We start from the raw sequence: 16,657 nt of genomic DNA on the forward strand, positions 1-16,657 counted from the left end.
TGTAAAAGAGAGACGAATCAAACTTGTGACAACTACTTGAAAATGGATACTGAAAAAAGACAGACATACTAATCTGTCTTGTCTTTGCAAAGTTACAGTCAATGGAGAAAATTGTCCCCAAAGAATGATATTAGGGTTCTAATCATCTAGAACAGATGTTGGAAATGATAGACTATAAGTGTTCTCATTTTAGATCATGCTCACAGATGAGTGAAGACAAGAAATAGTGGATGATTGATGTTTGAATCCTAACAAAAAGGAAAGATGAATCTCAAAGAATACTTTTTGTTTGTTTTTTCTTTTTTCTATTCACCGCTACTATCTATATCTTTTAAGATCCCCCCCCCCCACACACACACACACACACACACACACACACACACACACATTTTAAGTCCACATCCTTTTTTAATTGTTATTACTAGAGTTTTTTTTTTGTTTTCAACAACAATATTTTCTCTCATTTTTTTGTTTTTTTCCTTTTAAAATTAGCCTTTCTTGTTGAGTTCGATTTATTCTCTTGCTCTCTTTTCTACTTTTTCCTAGTTGCTTTACTTATTTATTTTTGAGTTTTTTAATGGGCTGAGCTTCACTTGGGTCTATATTATTGCCAAGAGTGACAACTGATTGGGGCATGATTGATGATCACCTTGTGGTATTGGCAGCGACATGTTCACTCCAAAATTCCAATCTTGATCTAGATGTCAGTGTTTCTCAAGTGTGAGTTTTTGGGTATAATATTTTAGATGTGGAATCCAATAGAAGTCCATAGGTGTTAGTGAGGATGAAGGTGGTAAAGTTGTCTTACTAGGGTAACAAAGCAGTCACAATTGGTTAAGGCGGTGAGGATTTGCAAGGCGACCAGTAGGAAGAGGACAAAGAGTAGTGGTGTGAGGATGGAGTTTTTAATAGATTGAAGCTGGTTTGTTTGCTGAACTCATTATTGTTCACCTTATTAATAATTTTTTTTTAAATAAATAATTTTCAAAATTTAAAACTAAATCTAAAATTATAAAATTATTTGAAGGTCTTAATTTTTTTTAAGAATGTATTTGTAAAATTTTAATTTTATAAAATTTATTTGAAATATTTAAGAATTATTTTTTAATTTTATTTTAACTTCACATTCAATTTTCAACATATATTAAAAATTTTAAATTATTTTATTAATTTTTAAAATTATTATTAATAGCATCTCAATTTATTTAAAGGGTTGCCAAGAATTGGCATGATATAATATTTATCAACATGATTGACACAACGGCATTAAAAGTTTAAAACATTGTCTTTGTTGAGTAGTTCTAGTATTGACTTTCGGTACTTCATGTATTGTTAATTACAAATAAATGTCCCATGTAACTGATTGGTATTCCTGCTTACCTTCTTATAGAGTACATGAAGAAAAATCATGAACTTGGAGAAGAGCCCTTTGACATAGAAGACTTGCTTGAGCTTGGGAGAAGCAAAGGGCTGTAAGTTTTCAAGTCTCTCTTATTTAACTTTTATATTCATGTGAATTTCACCAACCCCAAATTGTGGATCCTGATGATGATTCCTGAGAATAACAGTTAATTGTTCTCAGAGAAAATTTGCTACTTTACCAATAATATGCAGTGAATTGTTTAGTACAGAATTATGAAATTGCAGTGTTCCTTGTAGATGCCCCTATTACATTTCGAGAGAGCTTCACAAGGTTGTTGATATCATATTTGCCCCTTACAACTATCTTATTGATCCTGGGAATCGACGGTCTTTATCAGGTATCCAATGGAGCAATGCGGTGCTTATATTTGACGAGGGACATAACCTGGTAATGAAAGGAGAGTCTATTTAATACTCTATTAGTGAGTTTTTTTTTGTTTGTTTTTGGAACTACATTGTTACCTGAAAATAGATGAAAATGTTGACGTACTATATTCAGAAATTTGCAGCATATGTTCTTAAGATTGTATTTCTGATGTATGATTTTTATAATAAAGTACGGAGCTACCATGACTTGACATCCAGGAGAGCATATGTGCTGATGCAGCTTCATTTGACTTACCTTCTGGTCTCTTGACTGCATGCATTTCTGAAGCAAAACAATGTGTAGACTTGTGCATACAAAGGAAAATAATTGAAAAGTCAGACGAGAAACAGTTCAACCCTGAAAATTATGCTATACTCAGAGGTATCTCCAGTACCTAAGTTTCTAAGACTGATATAACCTATTGTTCCTATCTTTATATGATATAGAATTTTATTTGGATCTTGATATCGCTACTGATATAGCCTTATGTTGACAGGCATGGCAGGATAAGATCTGTTTAGTAATAGCATGTATTTGGAACATGTTTTATTTGATATTCTTGTTATTATTGTTGCTGTTGTTGATATTTGTTGTTATGACTTTTTAGTACTTACCCTGATGTCTGAATGATTTGTTTCTTAGTTTCTCACAGTTCATCTGATTGATTCCAGTTCTTTGGCTATTTTTTTTTTACAGCAATACTCTACACAAAGCTTAAATGTGTGCTTGGTGTTTTTGGGGCATCAACGTTCTTGAATATATGATAAGGAATCACTAAATAACTAGATGCTTTAGATTTAGAAATTTGCTTTGCATGAGCTAAGCCATTCCATCTTTCCATCTGCAGAATCTACAAAGAGAAATTTGATATTGTTTGCGATGGGCCTTACTCATATTTATTTATTTTTCTGCAACATGATACTCTTCCGATCCTTATCATGTTGAATATTATTCATCTATGATTCGCCATTTTATCTGTAATTGGAGCTATTCATTACTGTGGAACCTGTAATCCTTTTTAGCAGTACTTGTTATTTAGTCAACTACATTATTTAACTATTATGTTATTAAATAATTTATTTTTGGAATATGAATATCTCTATATTATCAATACGAACTTATAATAACTCAGATTTTTGTTAAAAATTAATGTTAATATTTAAATCTATTTAATAATTAGTATGTATATATATAGTTTTGTTACCCTGCTCACCCATCTATGGGCAACTCATGGTCACCTAGTGTTGATTCTTTTAAAAAAGTTTTCACTTCCTTTAGCTTAAATACTAAACACTAAATCCTAAACCCTATTTTTTTTTTTAAATTAACACTAGGTGCCATGGGTTGCCCATAGATTGGTGAGCTGGGTAACATATATATATACTAATAATAAAAACATTACTTATTTTATATCAAAATGTTTTACTTAAATTATTGGGATATTGATACTTATTATTATCAGTATTTACTTTTTATTATGAATTAATTTATTTAATTATAAAATATTAAATATTGTCTTATTACTATATTTAACATTGGAATATACATCAAGGTTTAAACTTAAAAGTCATGTATGTGCTGGTTTCAATTAAGGAAGAGTTGTACAATGTTCTATCGACCTCTACGTTGTCCCTTGAGCATTGTTTACAAATGAAGAGGACATATGATAGAAAGAACTCTTCTTCCACGAAGTAGTAGAAGAAGATATCAAAGGTGTTTTGTTTAAAGAGGACAAGGTACACCATTTTTCCACCTAGGCACTATTTTGGAACCAACAATTAAGAAGATTCCGATTGCATTGTTCTTGTTAAAGGGACAAAGAAGAATAACATTTAAGATGGTTTATTCTAGATGAACATGAGAAGTTGCATGAAGATCCTTCAATTTCCAATTTGACATCGCTCTGGAGTGAAAAAGATTCTAGACGTGTTGTTCCGAATTAAGAGGACAAGCCACACGAAGGTCCCTTCTTCCCTAGATGTCGTTCTAAGATAAAGCCCCCTACCTAGGCACTATTTCATGCCTCAAGTTTATTTTGTTTTATTTTATTTTTTATTTTTATGTACTGGTCTATCGATGGAATGAAATATTTTGATTGTGCCAACTAATAGAAAATGATATTCGATTCATGATATATTAATCTATTCTAATATTTTCACTAGTTTTCATTTGATGTTATGAAATTATTTGAAACTTTCTTTAAAACTTTTTATAATGCAACCTCTATTTGCATTATAGAAGTGTCCTTAGGAAAGTGTTAGTTAAGGAAAAAAATTTGGAGAATGTATTTGGTGGAATATAGTGTATGACTCGAACTAGTTATAGGAGTGGTGAGTAGACAAATACTAAAAATAAAAATTTCTCTTGCAAAACAAAATAATTCAATCTTGTTATTAGTGTTTAGTAGTGTAGGTGTTCGTTTAGTTGATTATATTAAGATCGTATATATGTCGTAAATAAATAAAGTAAAAGAATACAATATTTACATATTCATTTTATGTTAGTCAAAACTCTGCTCCTGCTTTATGGTCTATCGATTTGTCAAGAGAATCAAACCACTATTAAGCACTCCTTTATACAAGCTAGACTAAATCATTCACAATTCTAAAAGCTTCACATGATTACAAGTATCTCTGCACAATAAGAAATAAATATGAAATCTTGGGGAAAGGAGAATGCTAATAAATTGTAGAAGAAAATCTTGATTCAATTCTAAATGTGTTCTAGATAAAGAGGACAAGCGATGCGAAGGATGTTGTTCTAAGATGAAGTTATTACCGAGGTCTCCTTTACCTAGTCACTATTTCATGTTTTAAGGTTTTTTGGTAGAATGAAATATTGTGATTGTGGCAACTGACAAGAAAATGATATTTAATTCATGATATATTAATTTATTCTAATATTTTCACTAGTTTCTATTTGATATTATGAACTTATTTGCACTTTTCTTAAACTATTTTTATAATGCACCCTTTAGCTGCATTAAAGAAATCTAAAGTGTTAGCTATAGGAAAAAAACTTAGAGAATATATTTGTTCCAATAGAATGTATGGCTCGAACTAGCTATAAAGGAGCGTTGAATAGACGAAGACCTAAAAATAAAAATTTCCCTTGCAAAAGAAAACAATTCAATCTTGCTATTAGTGTGGTTAGTAGTGTAGGATGCTCATTTATGGATTGGTTGATTGTATCAAGATTGTATACATAGTGCAAATAAATAAAGTAAATAAATTCAATAGTAAAACAATCATTTTATGTGATTCAGGGATCTGCTTTTACTCCTATCGATTCGTCAGGTGAATCAGTATTGCAAATCCGCCAGCAACCACCCCATACAAGTTGTACCAAACATTCATAGTCCTAAAATCTTGGGATGATTACAAGGATCTCTGGTCAATAAGAAATAAATATGAAATCTTAGGGAAAGGAGATTGCTAAAGATCTTGTTGATGAAAATCTTCAATTCAAATTGCTAGTCCTTGGATGTTGTTTAAGTTAAGGATTTGGTTATAACAAGTTCACACTTTTTTTGTGCACACTTACCAAACCAAACAACCTTGAATGCTTATATAGAACATGCTATAATGACTCTATTTGAAACAACTCTAATTGACTACTTGGATAGTTCTAGCTGTTCAACAAACAATGTCACTTTGATTGGTTAAGTGGAAATTCTATCCAGTTGGCTTACATGAGTTTAATTGATTGGAATCTAGTTGGTTTACATGAGTCTAATTGACTTGAACTTAGTCTAATCGACTGGAAGTGAACTTGGGAGTCAATTGAGCACTATAATAGATTGAAGCTCACATGTAGTTGATTGAATCTGCTCGAACACCCCTCCGTGACTTGACTTATACCCTTCTAAGCCTATTCAAAGCTATGAGATCTAGCTTAGTCATTACTACAACTCGAAACCTCTTGTCCCTTGGTCAAATACTTCCTATAAACTATTAGATAGCCTAAACCCCTACCTAGTCATGCATGATGCTAACCAAAACTGGGAACTCCTAGATTACATTCTCTTGTAATCTCTCACAATGCACATTGCTTTCAACTCTTTAACCTTGATCGATGCTTTTTATTACCCTTGAGTTCACCTCGCATCAGACTCAGTTCCTTAGATGCACCAAACCTCCAAGCTTGTTCTAATATGCCATCCTTCTTTGTTTACTTACGGAGTCCTATGTAAAGGCTCTCCTGGAGTCCACTTTACTACTAATTTTTGATCCCTAGGATGCTTGAAGCCATCTTTCTCCTATCACCTTTGAGTCAAACAAATTATCGGCGATCAAGTCAGAGACATTCTGCAACTAAAGAACTTGATCATGCCAAGTCACCAAGTTCTTCAAACTTCAATGTGCACTATTCCAAGTTCCTGTGCACTTGATGCACTTGTTTAGCAATGTAGACAAAGTTAACATAAAACATTTGCCAAATACATCAAAGCAACTTGGTTGAGCCCAACCATTTTGGAGAATTGTTGCACCAACAATATTTATCAAACATTCTATTTCATTGCCAAAGTTCTTTGCATGAGAAAACATCCGCAGGTCATACCAGTAGGATTTGGTGTGTTGGGTGGGTAAAAATAATAAGGTTTATGTGTCAACTATCACTAATATGTTGGTTAATGAGTAAGATATAAGTGTTTGATGACAAGAGGTATTGCAATATGTTGGAATATATCTATATCATGAATTATAGTTTCAACCATCCATGCAAGGTGGATGGCAATAACTTTTCTTTGGTTATGCTCTTATTAGTTATTACTATACTACAATGTGCATAGACAATTTTATACTGCTAAACTTCTTATACTTTTTTGCACACCATTTGTTTCTAATGCTGTGACATGCTTATGTTATTTTTCTAAATATGATCAGCCTTTAGAGGGTGTATGAACTATGAAGTCTTATTCTAGATTATGATTTTCTATTATTTGACTGATGGTACAGAAATGGTTTCCTTACAGTATGTCCTGTGTTTCCTTCAATACCTGAAATTTATTTCAAATCTGCTATCTTTAGCTTCAAATAATGTTGCAAAGGTTATTACATATGTTCATTCACTACCAAAAAAATGTATTTGCAGCTCTTCTTTTGAAGCTTGAAGCACATATTGCTGAGGTTACTATAGAGTCCAGGGAACTGGGTTTCACTCGATCGGGGGACTACATTTATGAGTTCCTCTCTGATCTGAACATCACATTTGAGACAGCAAATATGCTTGTTGACACAATTGACAATGCTGCTCTGCTTCTTGAGGGTATTCTCATGATTTGACATAGTTGATATTTCTCCTATATGCTGTTGAATTCTTCTTAGATAATATTTTTTTATATTTTTTTTTGCTTGATAAAACTTCAGAAATTTACTAAGCACTGTTTTTTCTCTACTGAATAACAGAGAATACATCTGAAGTTGGAACGAAGGCCAAAGCAAAGGGCACCTTTAGCAGGTTAGAGAGCATTAGGAATGTGCTCAATCTTATTTTTCGAGATGGTGGGAAAGACCATGCAAGATTTTACTGTGTAAGTGGTGATTTGTAATTGTGTGGCTGTGGCAACAATTACCATGCCCTGATAACTTTCTCCATTATATTCCCTTAGCATTTATGAAGATATGTAAGTTCTAGACTTGTTAGATGTTTGGATGGCTACATTTCTACTACACATTGTTGATTATTTGTGAAATTTGTTACTGCTTAATTGCTTACTGAACATTAGCGTTTTGTTTCTTTAAGTTTCATGTGCAGGAATTTCTACCAGGCACTACCAATTCATTCAAAGGTATATACTCTTTAACAGTTTGGGACTTGCAACCTTCTTTTCTGCACGTTCACTAAATGTTTAGGCTTACATTGCAAATTGCACTATCCACAATGATCATTGAAATATTTCAAATCATTCTGGCTTTTGTTTCATTTGGATTTGGAATAATTCCATATCTTTTAATACTGAGTGTGAATTTTCATTGGTTTAGTGCTAAATGAGTTCTAAACTTTGATTATTTCTGGCTTTGTTCTTATTTACATGTAAAGTGTCGAGGACACTCAGTTGGTGGTGCTTTAACCCAGGACTTGCCATGCAAGAGTTTTCAAGGTTGGGGTTACGATCTGTTATACTTACATCTGGCACATTAACTCCTCTGGATTCCATTGCTTTGGAGCTCAACTTGTATGGAATTTATCAAATCCTTTCTTTCTTAGACAGAAATCTTATTTCCCTCCTGTAATGCTAATCTGTATCTTTCTGCTGATAACAGAGAATTTCCGGTCAGATTGGAAAATCCTCATGTTATATCTGCCAATCAAATCTGGGTTGGAGTTGTGCCAAGTGGTCCGTCTAATCATCCATTTAATTCGTCATATAGAAATCGTGACTCTCTAGAATATAAGCAAGAACTTGGCAATGCTATAGGTAGGGAATTATATTTCTAGAAGGGATATATTTGGCAAAAGTATCTGCTGTTTTTATTCTGACCTATTGTTCCATGTGGTTCTCCTGTAGTCAATTTTGCTCGAATAGTTCCTGATGGCCTACTTGTATTCTTTCCTTCTTATTATATGATGGATCAATGCATTGAGTGCTGGAAAGATATGGTACATTGGTACATACTAACATTTTGGTAGACTATGATAATTATTCTGAGGTCTTTGACATGTAATAAAAACATTACATTTCAGGGTCATGCTAGATCAAGGGATTTTTGCACTATCTGGGAAAGAATTTGCAAGCACAAACATCCAGTTGTGGAACCAAGACAATCATCACTTTTCACAAATGCTATTGAGGTAGGAGAGAAGTTCCAATCCTTGAGTATGGTGATATTAAAGATTGTACAGATCATCCATGTGTGTTTCTCACAATCTGTTTATTTTTTATTTTAGGACTTTCAGTTCAAATTACATGACAAAACTACTACTGGGGCAGTCTTTTTTGCAGTTTGTCGTGGCAAAGTATGCTTCACTTCTTCTAATTTAAAATAATTTTTATTTGCTTTTGTTTGTTTTAAGCATTTTTAGCCTTCAACCACTGTAGGAATTTGTAAGTTTCTAATTTCTATGATATTGAAGAGTTCTGTTTTGATGCTGGAGGACCACATAAAATAGGAGAATTATTTGAAAGGCTTGCGTATCGGATAAGGTCCACTTTCAATAACTTTATGTTCAGTATTTCTTACACTAATCAGATCTACAGCCATGACAGCCATAATAACACTTGTTTCCTGCATGAAGCTGATGCCATTACCACTATTGTAGATCCAAAGTCCCAAATCGTAATTCTTATTAACCAACTATCCTATATTTAAATTGATTTCAAGTATGAAGAATAAAATAACATGATTGGTTCTTATACCAAGGACGGTACTTCTATTGTACCAATGTTATATCCATAAAATGACATGAAAGATTAACTGTTACACCTCAAGTGGATCAATATACTTGCAGGGAAATTACTGAACATACATAATTCTAATGACTACAAAACCAACAATATATGTACTAGTGTTAGAGTGGAATATAAGTATGTCACACCTTTATTAGTTTTGCGGTTGATTGATTAATCACTTATTCCAAAAGCTTCAGCTCTTTGGAAAGAAGTGTTATGGTTCATTGATTAATTCCTTATTCCAAAAGCTTAAGCTCAAGCTTTTAGGAAAGAGACTAATCTATTATATGGATCACTTCCCCTTCATGTGAGTGATACTCTCTCCATGTGTGGATGGGGTGTTTGATTGACTCTGACCTGCCAACATATGAATTAATACAAATGAGTTGATTAGATCTCTTTGTAGATAGGTGGGATTCAAAATTCCAATTCTTGCTTTTATACTATATTGAGGTTGATTGACTAACCACTTATTTCAAAAGCAACTTGAGCCCTTAGCAAGGAGACTAATTTATTGAACTAATTATATTGTCTTGGATTTGCAGCCCTAACATTTATTGTAAGTCATTGAACAATACTAAGCTTGAATAAATCAAATTGAAGACAAACATGAAGCAAGTGTGAAGCTTTTATCTTATGTAGATATTAAGCTTGACAACTATTTTGAGAGTTTGTGTGAGTTGTATTTTGGGAGTTGACTAACCACTTATTTCTGGAAACAACCTCTTGCAAAAAGTAGGGTAAGGCTGGATACAATGGATCCTTCCTCGAGACTCCGCATGGCGGGAGTTTCGTGCACCGGGTGTGAGTTGTATTTTGGCTTCCTAGATAGATCTTTTCATTGCATGAAAAGGATAAACATTAAGTAGTCTAATTTACTAAAAGAGTTTGTACTCAAAGCCTTTTGGCTTTTAACAATGTAGTTTGGTCATGTTCCTTATTTTCCATATTAAGTATTGAGAATTATCTATGTTTCTGTAGAAAGTTTATGGGGGAGGGGGCTTGAACAAATACACGGCTAGGTCTTTATGAGTTGTTTTAGGAGGTACAGGGTCATGCTATTGTTTAATGTTTAAACTGTAGACCTATTGCATAACGCCTAAGTGATAGGCAAGTGCCTAGGGGAAAACCTAAGCAATTAACATTAAAATAATCTTTAAATAGAAAATATAAATATATTAAATTAAGAATATCTAATATTAATGTATATATAACAATCATGTCCTTAATTAATCCAAAAAAACCTACCAAAGTCGGTCCTAAGCCCTATTGAAAAAGGGCGAGGGTTGCGTGTTAGGTTGCTAGCTAGTATGGACTTTCAGGCAAATGTTCAATGAATAGATCCATCAAATTATTGTGCTAATGCTAGAATGTCGTGAAATGAACGTGTTGCAGAGTTCTGTTGGATCGAGAAGCGCTAGAGGGGGGGGGGGTGAATAGCGCTCGTGGCTATTCACTCGTTTCGGATTCGTAAAACAATCGAGAAATCGCAGCGAAATAAGAACATGCACAGAAAAGACCCAAGTGTTTTTACTTGGTTCGGAGCCTAGGGCGACTCCTACTCCAAGACCCGCGATTGTTGATCACTTACTGTGGGCAACAACTATATCGCGCAAAGTGTTTACAAATATGTATTACAATAAGTGCAATAATAAAAATTTATACCGACGACAATAATCGGAATCTCGGAGCTTCAGGTCGTCGGAGACTTGTAACAGCACTTCTGGGCGTATTTTGGAGCAGCACGTTGATGAAAGATCGCGTTTTTTCTGACTGTTGAAGGAGCTGCTCGAAGTCCTCTTTTATATAGTGCTGGAGGCGCCTCCAATACCATCCAAGGCGCCTCCAGGCCTCCGAGTCAACTGCGTGGATCACTGCTGAACTCGTCGCACCTTATCAGTTTGAAGGCGCCTCCATGGCCGTCCAAGGCGCCTCCAATCCCTGGTCCAAGGCGCCTCCAGCTACGTCCGAGGCGCCTCCAGCCCTCCATCGCAGCCGGCTCTTGCTTTGCACCAGAGGCGCCTCCAAGCTCCATGGAGGTGCCTCGGACACTGTTCATCCGAGGCTTAAGGTTGGTTTTTTGTACCTGCAAGATGCGTTAGTCCCAAAACAACAGCATACCCCGCAAGACAATGTTAGCACACATAAAGTATAGTAAAAACAGTAATTGACAGTCTCCGGACTGTCCGGGTCTGACTTCGGATTTCCGCCCGGAAACCCTAGGTCGAATCGACGTCTACTGTTCCCTCTTCCGGGGAACGCATCCTCACCTACTCCACTCAGGAGAGTTTACCTTTGCTCAGCGTCCGGTCCGATGCTTCCGGTCTTCATGCTGGATGTCCGGTCCACGACCCGTCCAGACTTCTACCCGGTTCGCGACACAAGGATTTCAACCTAGGGTTACCGCCCCCTAGGATTTTTGCGAAGCTCCGACCCGCTAAGACTTTCCGCATAGGGTTACCACCCCTATGACCTAGGGTTACCACCCCCTAGGGTTTTCCCCTTGCCTAACCGCAGCTAGGACTTTCATGAAACACTCAATCATACACATTAGATAACAACTAAACTTAACTTTGAATCCCTTTGCCATTATCAAAACTTGAGTTTGATCGTCGAATGCTTCCCGTACCAACAAGTTCGACTTTAATGTCTGGGCAAGGATCGTTATATCTCCATGAGAACTTAGGTGTAGTGCTAAATATGTAAGAGTTTGTGTTGCAGGGTCCGAATATAACGTATCAACAAGGACAACTACATCTCCATGAAAACTTGGATGTAATGTTAAATATACAAAAGTTCTCACACCATATATTAGATAAGAACATGTATCATAGGAAAATTAATGGTCTAGGATTTGGAATATGGAATATAGGAACGCTCATTGATGAAGCAATAGAGTAGTTGATATGATGATTAAGAGAAGAATTAATATTTTATGTGTACAAGAGACAAATGGGTTGGAGAGAAGGCAAAGATGATAGAGAATTTGAGTTTTAAGTTATGATACAAAGGAAGGAGTAAAATAAGAAATGGAGTAGGTATTGTTGTCGATAATTCACTAAAGGACAAATTAGCAGGAGTAGTTAGAAAGGAGGATAGGATTATAACTCTCAAGATAATAGCGACGAAAGAAACTATTAATATAATTAGCTTATATTCATCTCAAGTAGGATTAAATGAACACACCAAATCTAGATTTTGAGACGATCTAGATGAGGTATTACAAAACATTCCGCCAATCAAAATAATTTTAATAGGAGGAGATCTAAATGAGCATGTAGAAGTGAAAAATGAGGAATATAATAGGGTACATGAGAGTTATGAGTTTGGAACAAGAAATGAAGAAGGGAAAACTATATTGAATTTGCGGCAATACATGACCTTATACTAGATAATAGGTATACTTGGTCGCATTCAAAAGTGAGAATAATAAATCGCATATTGACTTTTTTATGGTTAGGAATAATGATAGAATGATTTATGAAGATTGCAAGGTCATTTTTAGAGAAAATTTAATTACTTAACATAGGTTAATAGTGTTTAATATTTGCCTCAAGTAGAATATCGATAGAAGGAAAATATGCACGACTCTTAGATTTAAGTGGTGGAAGATAAAAGATGAGAATCAAAATATATTTAAGGAGAGGGTAGGAGTACAAGTATTAGGAGAAATATATGACAACTTGAATACGCTATGAGATAAGATGATATCAAAGTTAAAAATAGTAGTAAAGAGTGTACTTGGTGAGTGAAAGGAACGTGCACCACCAAGTAAAGGATCTTAGTGGTCGAATGAGAAAGTACAAGAGAAAGTGAAGGAAAATCGAATAGCCTATAAGAAATTATATACTTATAAGAACGAGGAAAATTTTAAAAAATATACCGTAGGCAAGAAAGAGACTAAGAAAGCAGTGAATGAGTTAAGAATGAAACTTTTGAACGCTTATATCGAAAATTGGATAAAAAAGAGGGAAAGAGATATTTATAGAATAGCTAAAGCGAGAGAGAGAAAGATAAGATATCTTATCAAATAAGATGTATTAAAGATAAATGCAATATGGTACTAGTAAATCATGAGGAAATAAAAGAGTGATGGAAGACGTATTTTCATTAACTTTTTTATGAAAATTTAGATGGCCAACTTAATTTAGTTAATTTAAGTAGGTCAAATAAGTATATAAATTAAAATTTTTATTGTAGAGTTCAAACTTCATAAGTAGAGTAAGCTTAAAATGAAATGCAAAATGAAAAAACAATTATATCAGATGATATTCTGATAGAGGTATAGAAGTGTCTTGGGAAATAAGGTATTGAATGATTCATAAAGTTATTCAATATGATATTGAAAACTAAAAAAATGTTTGATCAATAGAGGAATAGAGGGTAAGTATTCTAGTTCCCTTATATAAGAATAAAGAAGACGTATAAAATTGTGCAAATTATAGGGGTATTAAACTAATGAGTCATACCATGAAACTTTGGGAAGAGTAATGGAAAAAAGACTAAGGAAGAAGACCACGATAATTGAAAATCAATTTAGATTTATGCTGGAAGGTCGATAATAAAAGCTATACATCTCTAAATGTATTAGGAACAGTCTTACACATGGTATTCGTCGACTTAGAAAAGACTTTTGATAGAAAGGAAAATTATATAGAGAATTCTAGAAAAGAGAGCTGTTAGCATAACGTATATTGAACTAATTCAGGATATATAAATCTATATATATATATATATATATATATATATATATAAAGATGTAATGATAAGAGTGAAGACGTCAGGCGGATTAAACCGAAGTGATTCTCATAAAGATAGAGTTACATGAAGGATAAGCTCTAAGTCCCTATCTTTTATTTTTTTTGCACTAATCATGGATGAACTCATTGGACACATCCGAGATACAGTCGTGGTGTATGTTGTTTGCAAATGATATTGTTTTGGTAAAGGAAAATTATATAGAGAATTCTAAACAAGAGAGCTGTTAGCATAACGTATATTGAACTAATTCAGGATATATATATATATATATATATATATGTAAAGATGTAATGATAAGAGTGAAGACGTTAGGTGGATTAAACCGAAGTGATTCTCATAAAGATAGAGTTACATGAAGGATAAGCTCTAAGTCCCTATCTTTTGTTTCTTTTGCACTAATCATGGATGAACTCATTGGACACATCCGAGATACAGTCGTGGTGTATGTTGTTTGCAAATGATATTGTTTTGGTAGATGAGACATATGAATGAATATATGCGAAACTCGAATCTTGGCGGTAAATATTAGAAGTGAAAAGTTTTAGGCTTAGTAGTGACAAAATATATAGAATTTAAATTTAGCAATATTAGATGTAACGAGACAATTATTGAGATAGGAGATGATGAGTTATTTGTAAGTGATAGTTTTGAATATTTAGGATCATTTTTTGCAAAAGGATGGAGGGATTGAGAGAGATGTCTTAAATAAAATACAAGCGGGATGGTTGAAATGGAGGTGTACTTTGTGATCGTAAAGGATCTCTAAGACTTAAAGGAAAATTTTACAAAATGACGATTAAAGACCTGTTATGTTATATGGAGCTGAATATTGGATTATGACGCAAGTGTATGAGTAGAAGATGAGGTTGTAGAAATAAAGATGTTAAGGTGAATGTGTGGAAACAAGATAAGAAATGAAAATATTAAAGAGAAAGTCAGGGTTACACTTACGGAGGGAAATTCCGGAAGACACTTTTAAGATGGTATGAGCATATACTTAAACGACCAATAAATGCTCCAATTAAACGATGTGAAACTATGACAAATGCCCATATCAAACAAGGAAGAGGAACACAAAAAAAAAAAAAAGACTTGGTTAGCAATAATAAAATAAGACAAAATTTATTTAAATATAAATGATGATATAGTAGGGGATAGATCTCAATGGCGTAGAAGGATCTATATAGCCAACCCAATCTAGTGGGATAAGGCTTGGTTCTTGTTGTTGTTGTATCCTTAATCAATCCAAACAAATTTATAATTACAAATGAATAAGTCTAAATTGATAAGAAACACTAAGGACAACAATAATTGAATACTTCATATTTTATATTGCAACCAAGAAAATCAATTACAAAATCTTAAAATAAGGAAAGTCAAAAAATTTATTGAAAATGAGTGTGGGTGCCTAACATCAGGTGAAAAAGGAGAGGTATAATTCTCTGTAGGTGGGAGCTCAAGCAAACAAGGAATGTTGGGTGGGCTAATAGGGAGAAGTTGGGTTACTTTATAATATCAAATGAATCAATAATTTATAATTTTTTTTTTCCTTTGACTTGCTTGGACCACCTAGGCAGATTACTAGATCCATGAATGCCATAACACAATCATTCTAGACCATCTAGGTGGTTTATATAAATTGTTTTTTTAAAAGAGTTGGGATCACATACCAACTAAGCAAAGCGATTCCTTGTTGCAATAACTTAGGCTGGCAACTAGCTTTTAAAACAATGGTGTGCTAATTAGTTTGATAGCCTTAACTATTTCTTTTTTGTTTTTTTAGGATTTGTGGTCGACCAATGGTCATTGGTAGGTCAAACATAGCAAAGTCCAAGTTCCAAGCTTTTACCAAGTTTAATGACTAGAGCTCATGGTTAGTTGACCAAGTTGGACACACTGGTTTCAAACCTTAGCACTTGTAGGATTGAATAGTTGGCTAAAGGGGTGGGGGTAAATAGCTCATAACATTACAATTTAAAATTAACTTTTCTCATGCATTGTATGGTCAAAAATAAGCTCATTGGAAGCATATGTTCTTGTGTGTTTGTTACAAGTAGAGTTATGCAACAAAAATAAAATGAACGAACATTAAATAAAAATGGCATTGCTAACAACAATATGTAACGTGTTAAGAGCTTAGGTCCTATATCACGGCCCATTGATTCATTAGGCGAATTACTTATTAAAAAATTACTATCAAAAACTTTTTAGAGATGGAAAAATCTTGTATAGCCAGATACTTCTCTTAATACAATATATGAAAATATAAGTACAAATAGAATAGTAATACTCTACTTTGAATTTTATATAATAGATGGAAACACCGAGGAAAGAAAGAGCTATTGAATAGCTAAAATCTTCACTAGAACACAAGCATTTTGAGCTCCAGAAGTCATTGGAAGCACTTAAGGAAAGACAAAAAATCAAGTGGTTATTTGAATTGAATGAGTGTTTTGTCTCTAGGTTCATTTGCCCTTATATATGGCCTAAAATCCATATACTGATAGACTACCAACTGTTTCTGCTCAACTCTAATCAGTTGAAAATATCCTAGTTAGGTGAAACATAAAGATAACAACCTTATCTGCCAATGATTAGTTTGTTATGGATTGAAAAGGTCATCTAATCAACTAGATCAAGATCTAGTTTGCTCCAACAATTAAGATCACAATCTTATTTACCAAAGACTAGTTTGTGAACATCTTCAATTGGCA

The 16,657-nt window shown here is 33.7% G+C and overlaps 1 protein-coding gene across 3 annotated transcripts in view; it reads left to right on the forward strand.

Moving 5' to 3' along the window:
* Positions 1 to 16,657, forward strand: part of LOC121986052 (regulator of telomere elongation helicase 1 homolog) — a 65,990-nt gene that overhangs the window by 11,441 nt on the left and 37,892 nt on the right. For all 3 annotated transcript variants that reach the window (XM_042539828.1, XM_042539826.1, XM_042539827.1), the window contains exons 4-14: positions 1,391 to 1,472; positions 1,660 to 1,810; positions 2,008 to 2,170; positions 6,884 to 7,057; positions 7,198 to 7,322; positions 7,535 to 7,580; positions 7,832 to 7,967; positions 8,056 to 8,210; positions 8,301 to 8,392; positions 8,477 to 8,584; positions 8,681 to 8,749. In XM_042539828.1, coding sequence (XP_042395762.1) covers positions 1,391 to 1,472; positions 1,660 to 1,810; positions 2,008 to 2,170; positions 6,884 to 7,057; positions 7,198 to 7,322; positions 7,535 to 7,580; positions 7,832 to 7,967; positions 8,056 to 8,210; positions 8,301 to 8,392; positions 8,477 to 8,584; positions 8,681 to 8,749 — 1,301 coding nt within the window. The remainder of the gene's footprint in view (positions 1 to 1,390; positions 1,473 to 1,659; positions 1,811 to 2,007; positions 2,171 to 6,883; positions 7,058 to 7,197; positions 7,323 to 7,534; positions 7,581 to 7,831; positions 7,968 to 8,055; positions 8,211 to 8,300; positions 8,393 to 8,476; positions 8,585 to 8,680; positions 8,750 to 16,657) is intronic.

The sequence above is a fragment of the Zingiber officinale genome, chromosome 5B (assembly GCF_018446385.1).
Source record: "Zingiber officinale cultivar Zhangliang chromosome 5B, Zo_v1.1, whole genome shotgun sequence".
Lineage (NCBI taxonomy): Eukaryota > Viridiplantae > Streptophyta > Magnoliopsida > Zingiberales > Zingiberaceae > Zingiber > Zingiber officinale.